The sequence below is a fragment of the Oryzias latipes genome, chromosome 8 (genome assembly GCF_053564925.1).
Source record: "Oryzias latipes strain Hd-rR chromosome 8, Olatipes_Hd-rR_3.1".
NCBI lineage: Eukaryota > Metazoa > Chordata > Actinopteri > Beloniformes > Adrianichthyidae > Oryzias > Oryzias latipes.
The window spans coordinates 17,088,489-17,097,235 of NC_136244.1; the positions used below are offsets into that span (position 1 = coordinate 17,088,489).

General features: G+C 38.7%; 2 protein-coding genes across 2 annotated transcripts; one reads left to right on the top strand and one right to left on the bottom strand.

Annotated features, from left to right (window-relative positions):
• Nucleotides 1-649: 649 nt before the first annotated feature.
• Nucleotides 650-1,971, top strand: LOC101173549 (RAS, dexamethasone-induced 1). The gene is made up of 2 exons (XM_004071421.5): nt 650-1,019; nt 1,129-1,971. Exons 1-2 carry the CDS (start codon nt 749-751, stop codon nt 1,650-1,652), a joined length of 795 nt encoding a protein of 264 aa, XP_004071469.1. The 5' UTR covers nt 650-748; the 3' UTR covers nt 1,653-1,971.
• Nucleotides 1,972-2,546: 575 nt separating this feature from the next.
• On the bottom strand, nt 2,547-3,319 carry med9 (mediator complex subunit 9). The gene is made up of 2 exons (XM_004071420.4): nt 3,167-3,319; nt 2,547-2,971 (listed from the first exon to the last, which is right to left on the bottom strand). The coding sequence occupies exons 1-2, from the start codon at nt 3,244-3,246 to the stop codon at nt 2,752-2,754; spliced, it is 300 nt and encodes a 99-aa protein (XP_004071468.1). The 5' UTR covers nt 3,247-3,319; the 3' UTR covers nt 2,547-2,751.
• Between the last annotated feature and the right edge of the window lie 5,428 nt (nt 3,320-8,747).

An 8,747-nucleotide genomic window follows, 5' to 3' on the forward strand; every position in this document is an offset into this window, starting at 1 on the left:
ACCTGGCTACTTTCTTTTTTTCTCTCCCTTCTGACGTTTGCAGCTACACTGTTTGCATATTTCCCTTTTATTGTTTGTTTGCTTTTTTCTGACCTGCAAAAACCAGCATAACGAATGCAAATGTTATGAAAAGGTGTAGCAGCCTCTCAGAGCTAAATCTTGAGAGGCTCACGTGCTTCAGGTCCACCACCCGCTCCCTCCATCCAGCTGCTCTCTCCTGACTATTCATTAACAGCGGAGAGCACATCATGCACTCTAACGCAGACAAATTTACTTTTCCAGTGTTTTAAAATGCTATTCAGCTGAATGGCCATTTTGGAAAATGTTCAATCTTTTTTTAAACAACAAAAAGTTTAACAAAGTATGACAATAAACTTGATTTTAAAATATGATCATTGTTTTCCTTTTTCATGAGGTAAAAAACAAAACAAAAACAAAAGGTTCCTGAATTGTGTTTTAAACACACAAGCTGTGTCTTGCTGTCTCAGTCTTGTCATGAGGCACGGATTGATCTGACGCACAAAAGCAGCCCTGGTAACATTGTGATTCCAGCTTCTGGATCTTGCTCCCCAAGCTGCAGGGTGACGCATGACGCACGGAGGCGCGGCAAAAAATCCCCCTATAAATTCTCTGCTCGCACCACTTCAGCTTCAGAGACAGAGCCTGGGTCAGACTCCTCACTATAACTCTAGGATTGAGACCGTCCGAGCAAGAGCAGTGCGAGACCGGGTGCAGGTTTGCTGCAAGTATGATTAAGAAGATGTCACCGTCGGAGAATGACTTCGACATTCCAGCCAAGAATTGTCACAGGATGGTGATCCTGGGCTCCACTAAAGTTGGGAAGACAGCCATCATCTCTCGGTTTCTGAATGAGAGATTTGATGACCAATACACACCCACCATTGAAGATTTCCACCGGAAATTTTACAGCATTAGAGGGGACGTTTACCAGTTGGACATCCTGGACACATCTGGAAACCACCCCTTCCCTGCAATGAGGAGGCTTTCAATTCTCACTGGTGAGTTCAGCTTGAAACTTGCACATTATGCTTCTAGGATAGAGGAAATATTTCCCGGCAACACTGGTTTTGTTCAGCTCTAAAACGCACGTTTCCTCTGTTCTTCCAGGTGATGTTTTCATCTTAGTGTTCAGCCTGGACAACAGAGATTCCTTTCAAGAGGTGCAGCGCCTGAAGCGCCAAATCCACGAGACCAAGTCATGCCTGCGAAACAAAACTAAGGAGAACGTGGACGTCCCGCTGGTCATCTGCGGCAACAAGTGCGACAGAGACTTTTACCGGGAGGTGCAGGACGAGGAGATTGAGCAGCTGGTTGGTGGAGATGAACAGTGCGCATACTTTGAAATCTCAGCGAAGAAGAACACCAACGTCGACCAGATGTTTCAGACTCTCTTTACCATGGCCAAGCTGCCAAACGAAATGAGTCCTGATCGGCACTGCAAAGTTTCCCTGCAGTACTGCGACGTTCTCCACAGAAAGTCTTTCAGAAGCAAGAAGTGCAAAGATGGGAACGCATATGGGATTGTGGCACCGTTCGCACGAAGACCAAGCGTGCACAGTGACTTGATGTACATAAAGGAGAAAGCCATCGGCGGCGGCCACGCCAAAGAAAAGGGCTGCGTAATTTGCTGACCATTTCTACGAGCGCAAAAAACTTTGTCCCCATGTGACTATGCGCAGCGCGTCTGCGACAAACTTTAGGCACTCTTGTCCAATATGAGCCAAGACATGTAGTGAAATCGATGCTCTGAAAATGCTGTAAATCTGTTTCTACATTTTGCTTTCTATGCGCAGCACTAGAAGGTGAAAACCAAGTTTACATGTTGCCTTTTTTTCAAACTTGAATGTTTGCTGCAGAATGAACAAATGAACTCCATGTGTATATTTATTATGTCCTTGTCCACTTTTGCATAAAGAGAAAATAAAAAATAAAAAACTTGATACTTTCATAGTCTGTTCTCAGTCCCACTCTCCAATTTCTCGCATAAAACAAACACTTTAAGAATTATATATACGTTTTCATTCTGCTGTTCGAATGAAAATACATGTTTATAACACATCATTTATTGAGACATTCTGAAATTAAATGGACTTATATATAAAAAGAGCTAACAGCCTGAATAATTATTCATTAGGACTCCATTGTTTGCACAAATGATAACCATGGCACAATAACAGAGAAGGAAAACAATTAGACTAGGAGGCAGTGCAGCACATATAATTAGAGGCTATTTAGTAGATATCAACAGATGTAATATTTGGCCCATTAGAGACAATATCATTTATGATTAAAATCAAACTTTGTTTAGAGAAAAATGCTGATTCACATTAAATTAGATTTACTTTGCATGTTGTGAAAAGGAACTACATAAAGTTATGTGAAAGTGTGTGCCGTGGCAAATGCTTTCCTTTATTTAAAAACCTTTTAGATTCAGACTAAATGGTCTGCTCAATAAAGCATCAAAGCCCTTATACATTTATTATTAATAATAATAATAATAATAATAATAATGAAAACAAGTAAAACACTATAGCACGATTTAATTTATTAAAAATAGAGATTTACAACTTGAAATAATAACAGATACTTCAGAAACAGAGCAGATCATTCACACTGATGCAAACAAAAAAGAAAAACAAAAGTCCCATTTTTCATTTCAGGTTTTTTTTTAAATGGTAAACCGTAGAAATAAACGTCTTTGCTCAAGTCTCCAGTTTGTAGTCTGTTGTCTCACGACGCCTTAGGCACATCAAACATGCACAGTCCCTTGTACTTCTGCAGCAGCTGGTTCTTGGTGCGGACCTGCTCCCGCAGCGTGGCCAGCTGCTGCTGCTGCTCCGGCGGACTGCAGTCTATCCCAGACATGTTAGAGATCTGCTCCCGGGTTTCTTGGATCTTTGTTTTTAGTTTTGTCAGCTCCTGGTTGACATCCGGGCTGTCCTTATCCATGCTAAGCAGAAACATAAATAAATAAATAAATACATAAATAACAGACTTCTATTAAAGGCAAAACTGCACCCATGATGGGAAGCGTTCACGTCACTTCTCATATAGCAAACCGTAAATACCCCCAACGAGAGTTTACCGTGAACCATTTAGTAAATACCAACATATACGTAAACCCAGCACACAGGAAACAGCTTACCATTTGATAATGTCGTGAACTAAGGGCAGCAAAGAGCAGTCTTCGGTCTCCTTCACGAGCTTAGCCTGAGCTACCGCCATTGCTACTCCTTCTGCAACTGGCGCAGGCTGATGACGTCACAGGTTACTCCGAGAATCTCAACTGAAATCACAACTTTAAAAAAGTTCAATTGATGTTGAACAACAACAACAACAACAATGATTATAGATGAATGAGTGAATGATTGATTGAATGAATAAATGAATGAATGAATGAATGAATGAATACTCTAGTTATCAAAAGTATGAAAAAAATGATTACCTTGAGATGGTAAGTCATATAAGTCATGGTATGATTCCCAAACTATTAAAAAGTCTTGACACAAAACAAGAAATAACAAAGAAAAATTTGCTGTAATAAATTTCAAACACAAGAAAAAAGATCTAAAAGATTTGGGACTGATTTCTTTCTGATAAAGCCCTTGCAATTCTCGTGGCATGTCATCATTTTGCTCAGAATAGGTCCCAGACCTATTCCAAGGTTGCTCGGGCATCAAGTCCGGGTGCCTCCTGTACGCCTCTCTGGGGAGGTGTTGCGGGCATGTCCCACTATGCGGAGGCCCCGGGGAAGACCCAGGACACGCTGGAGAAACTACGTCTCTCGGCTGGCCTGGGAACACCTTGGGGTCCCTCCCAGAAGAGCTGGAGGAAGTAGCAGGGGCGAGGGAAGTCTGGGCATCTTTGCTTAGACTGCCCCCGTGACCCAGTCCCGGTAAAGCAGAGTAAGATGGATGGATGGATGGATGGAGGTCACAGACCATTTGTCAATGCACATAATAAACACATGACCTAGGACTTGGAATGACCTTGGCTACACGTCTTGCTACTTGGTAACCTGAAGTACTGACATCGAAAGTCAACACAAGACATGCTTGAGAACTGAAAAATGGGGAGCTGTGTAAACACTAGAGCTCATAGCAAGCACAAATATAGTCTCACGGTGCGTCACGCAATTTGTCTGTTTGGAAGATAAATGAAGTGTTTCATTCAGGTCGTGCATCTCTGTCTGGAAACCCTTTTTCCTTTTCTGTTTACACAGTGCGTCCTTGTTGATTGGGGATACAATATTTAGTATGTAGAAAATAAAACAAAATAATGAAAAGCTTACTTCCTGGTTATTTTCTAAAGCCCTGTTTGGCAATACATTAGGCAACACGGAGAATTAAAATGGCTAATTTGCTCAATTCTTTGTTAGTACAAGTGACTACACGATTATGCATGTGTAGCAATGACGATTCTCCTGTTTGATGTTGAATTATGTGTTTTATTTTTAAATGTATTCTTTTTAGCCCAAATAACTCATGTTTACATCCATTTCACATGAAATCAAGTTTGACCTCTTGATGCAGCGAACATCCCATGAGTTCATTACTCACACCTGGTGAACACAGAAAGGGAAAAACTCAGTCTCCCCTGGAGAAGATAGAATGCCAACGTGACACAGGCAGTGAGCATTAAATTAAGTGTGAGGCTTTTACCCAGAGGTGTGACAAAGAATGGATATCTAAATGAGTGGCGCCACTGACTGTAAAAGTAAGGATTTCCATTTCGACTTGATTGGGAGGTTTTGCACAAACTAAACAGAATATATTAGTAACCTCAAATTGACGTTTTCAGAGCATTTTACAATGTAAACTATCACAGTGTAAACTATCAAATCTTGGATCATTTTGACGGATCTGGTCATTGCATCACACATATCAAACCAATTTGAAAAGAGAATATCGCTGTTTTTATATGCTGATGAGCTGAACCTCACTTTTGAGGCAGCGAAGGAGCTTGCATAATTATTTTTAGATTTAGTAATAATTTAAATCCAGTTTTGAACATTAGCCAGGATTTGCAGAAATCACTTTTAGAGCGACATACAGTAAATGCCGTTGCAGTAGCTGGGATTGTCTCCCTTGCAGTCAAATATGACTTTTAAAACTAAAATTGCAGCAAGGATTTAAATAAAAAAAATAGTTTTTTTTCTTCAAAATCCTGTTGAAATGTTTTGTTTTTGTTTAATTAGTTGCAGATATATTGAAATAGGTGTGTTTTTCTTCTTTTTACATTGCAAAATATGTGAAAAGTTGAATACATTTGGCAACATATAAAAGGATAGTTTCACTTTACACTTTTTTAGATTTTCCTTAATTTAAAAAAATAAAATATAACCTAATAATGAAAACACATCAGATTTTGAGGGATAATTCTTTGTTGAATTGTGGATCATTTTACAATTTTTATTAATAAAAACAACGCTTTGACCATTGCTGGTTCAAAATTTAGCCCACAGAATTTCCCTTTTATGGACAAAGATGAACTACTTGCCTTTTCCTGGAAAACTTCTTCCATAAACTCAGTAGAAAATGCAACGACTGCCAAGAGAGTTCTAGTGCGACTCTTTGGCTGGGTCATATCCGAACACTTCCTTTTGAACTTCTCCATAACACCCCCCAAATGGTTAGGTTTACCCCGCCCGCTCTCTGCAATGACGTAAAGAAGACAGCTGACAGTTTCCAACAGATGGGTCACATCCTAGCATCCTTGGTGGAAAGCTGGTGGGATGCAGATGCCCTGTCTGCTGATCTGTTGGCTAATCATAGCACACTTATATCGGTCTGACACTATTTTTTTCCAAACAAGCTGGCTGTATTTCCAAACATTAGGCTTGAAAAAAAGATACCACTTTAACTTAATCTTGCAAAACTAATTTATATCAGACAAAATACATTTCCCCTGAATGTGAATCTCCATTTTTTTTTTAGTTTGTTTGTGAAGTTTTCAGAAACATTATTTGTCTATCTTATAGAAAAGTTAGAAATTGTACATTTTTTACTTCATTTTCAATCATTGTTGCCTTATATTCTCTGTTAGTTTAAATGTTTGAAGCCAGCAGATAATGATTTAAAAATCTTAAAGGATTCTTTCCAAAACAGTCATTTTCTGTTGCTGACCTGCAAAACTAATTTGAAACAGCGTTTTGAATCCTCTTTGTGTCTTTAATCCATTAAATCACTTATAACTTAAAACATTTCTGTCTTTCTGTTTGTCATTCAGATGTTGTTTGAATAGTCTGTGTCATGGATTGTTGTAGTGACTCATCTTCCTTTGGGAGTGATTCATGATTCGTCATTTTCATACTGAAACCTGACCACGCTGTCATTGAACTGTTTAATTAGACAACAAAACAACTTACAAAAATTATGTGGATCTTGATTCTCAAAAGCCACATTTTGACTGCATAAACAAAAGTTCAATTTCATTTTTATTTTGCCTAATTGAGCTAATTAAAAAAACATCTCTGTTAAAATACTCAAATACAGTCAATCCAGCTCATATTCAGTCATGTCTACCATCGAATACATTTTTCATGTCCATTCGTTCATTTTTTTCCGTTTATCAGGGGTTGCAAGGGGCAAGATGTCCTGACCTACTTCTACACAGAACACATCTTCCAAAGTACTTCCAATTCCTCTCAGACTCATTTTTGCAACATTTTTCAACTGCCCACACTGCATGCTGCTTAGGCTGCTGATAACCTGTCAACTGTCTCAGCGGTCCCACAAGCCACCCAGATCTCAGGACTCCTGTTTTTGCTTGACTGCATCCGTTACTTCCGGCAACCACCACCAGGTTCGTGACCCTTCAACAAACCTCAGAGAGCGCACAGCTACCGCCATGGGGCTGGAAAACATTGTCCACTTGGACCAATCATCTCCAGCCTCCATTCAGGCTTTCTCGGATGTGGGAGTTTAAAGTCCTTCTGACAGTTGGCTTATCGCCAGATACTCCCTTACAGACTCCCACTTTTGGCCAACCAAATCTGTCTGACCTGAAAAAATCCAACTCTCCACCAGCTGGCATTTAGTAGAAACCCCACTCAGTTTCACTAAAGTTTCCAAGACACACAGCAGAAAGTCAGATGGCACAACTACAAAGTCGATCTTTGACCTCCCGTCATCATCATTCTGGTGCCACAATCACAGATAGATGCCCTTGTGCTCAAACATGGAGTTGGCTATAGATAAACTGTGATTGGCATGGGAGTCCAATAAGAAAGCACCACTCCGGTTCAGATCAGTGGTGACAAATCATGCCATTTCACATATAACTGGCAGTGTCAACATTGGCATTGTCTCCCGGGTGAACAAAGAAATACCATTATAGCTCTATGTAGAACCTTTTAGTGAAAAGAAAACATTTAATTTCGTTTTTTCTATCTAGAACGTTTTAGTGAAAAGAAAACATTTAATTTCGTTTTTTTTTTTTTTACAGCCTAGAAGAATAAAAAAATAAAAGGTTTTTGTCAGAGACAAGCATTGATTCATTAGCTCAATATCAGATGGACACTCAAATGTAAATATTTTGTTGTACAGTATTTGTTATCTGAAGGCAGTTCACCTATAATACTAGAAAAATACAACAATAACATAATTTTCAGAGAAGTTTCTTATTGAAAATCACCAAAACCTTTCAAGGATGTTCTTTAAAAATCTTGTGTTTTAGGAAATGTGCACTGATATAGAAATTGTACTAATTTAAAAACACATAAATAAATAATTTTCTTCATCCAGTCAATAGTCATAAGAAAACTTTTGGATGATTTAAAAAAAAATCTAAGTCAAGCAATAATAACTGATTTTTTGAGGGAAAATCATATTTTAACTAATAAATAATTTCCTTTACTTCTACTGTTGAAGTGCATGTTCCACCTTTAGGAGTAAAAAAAAAATTCATAAAATGAAATTAAACATAAAAAGAGGCAAAATGTTTGTTTTTTTAACTAAAAATAATATGGGTTTCATCAAGTAAACAGACGTTGAGCAGACCTACACTGCCTCCAAGTGAAACATCATGGAACTTACTCCTTAAAAAAAAAATCACCAGCAGTGTTAATTATACAGACACGAGAAAGAAATACTCATATTTTGATTTTTCTGTCTTTTTTCATTTTTTTAGTGAGCTTTTACAAGAGATGAAGGATCAGAATTTATAATAATTGTAGTAATTTTGCGCGAAAGTGAATATGTTGGTTTTATTTGCTCAACTGTTTTTTGTTTGAGACCCTTGTGGCAAGGATTGGTGTGCCTTAATTTGATTTTGGCAAATTACCCCAAAAATTTTGTTAACACCATACAGCAAACAAACAAACAAACAAACAAACAAACAAACAAACAAACAAACAAACAAACAAGCAAACAAACAAACAAATAAATAAATCAGATGAATAATTAGAAGACAGAGTGGCTGGAAGGCTCAGTTGGCTGCTTGCAGAACTGGCACCTGGGTTTATCTTCCAGAGGGCGAAATATGAGCTTACTCCAGAATGAGTCCCTAGGCCCGAGTTTTGGTCCCCCTGTGCCGGTCCCCAGCCCGGATAAAATACAGGGGTGCCGTTATAGTATTATTGCAGAACTTTACGCTAAGTAGTGGTCTCTTTGTTGACAATCTAAAAATCCTCCACTAGGTGGTGGGCTTGCGCCTAAAACAGTGGGGACTCCTACAGTCAAAGGTTTGAACCCATTGATTTAAAGTGAACGGGTGGCTGTTCAAAC

Coding starts and splice junctions, on each gene's coding strand:
- LOC101173549 (XM_004071421.5), top strand. CDS start 749: ATGATTAAGAAGATGTCACCGTCGGAGAATGACTTCGACATTCCAGCC. Junction 1,020..1,128: donor GAGGCTTTCAATTCTCACTG/GTGAGTTCAGCT, acceptor CTGTTCTTCCAG/GTGATGTTTTCATCTTAGTG.
- med9 (XM_004071420.4), bottom strand. CDS start 3,246: ATGGCGGTAGCTCAGGCTAAGCTCGTGAAGGAGACCGAAGACTGCTCT. Junction 2,972..3,166: donor GTTCACGACATTATCAAATG/GTAAGCTGTTTC, acceptor GTTTCTGCTTAG/CATGGATAAGGACAGCCCGG.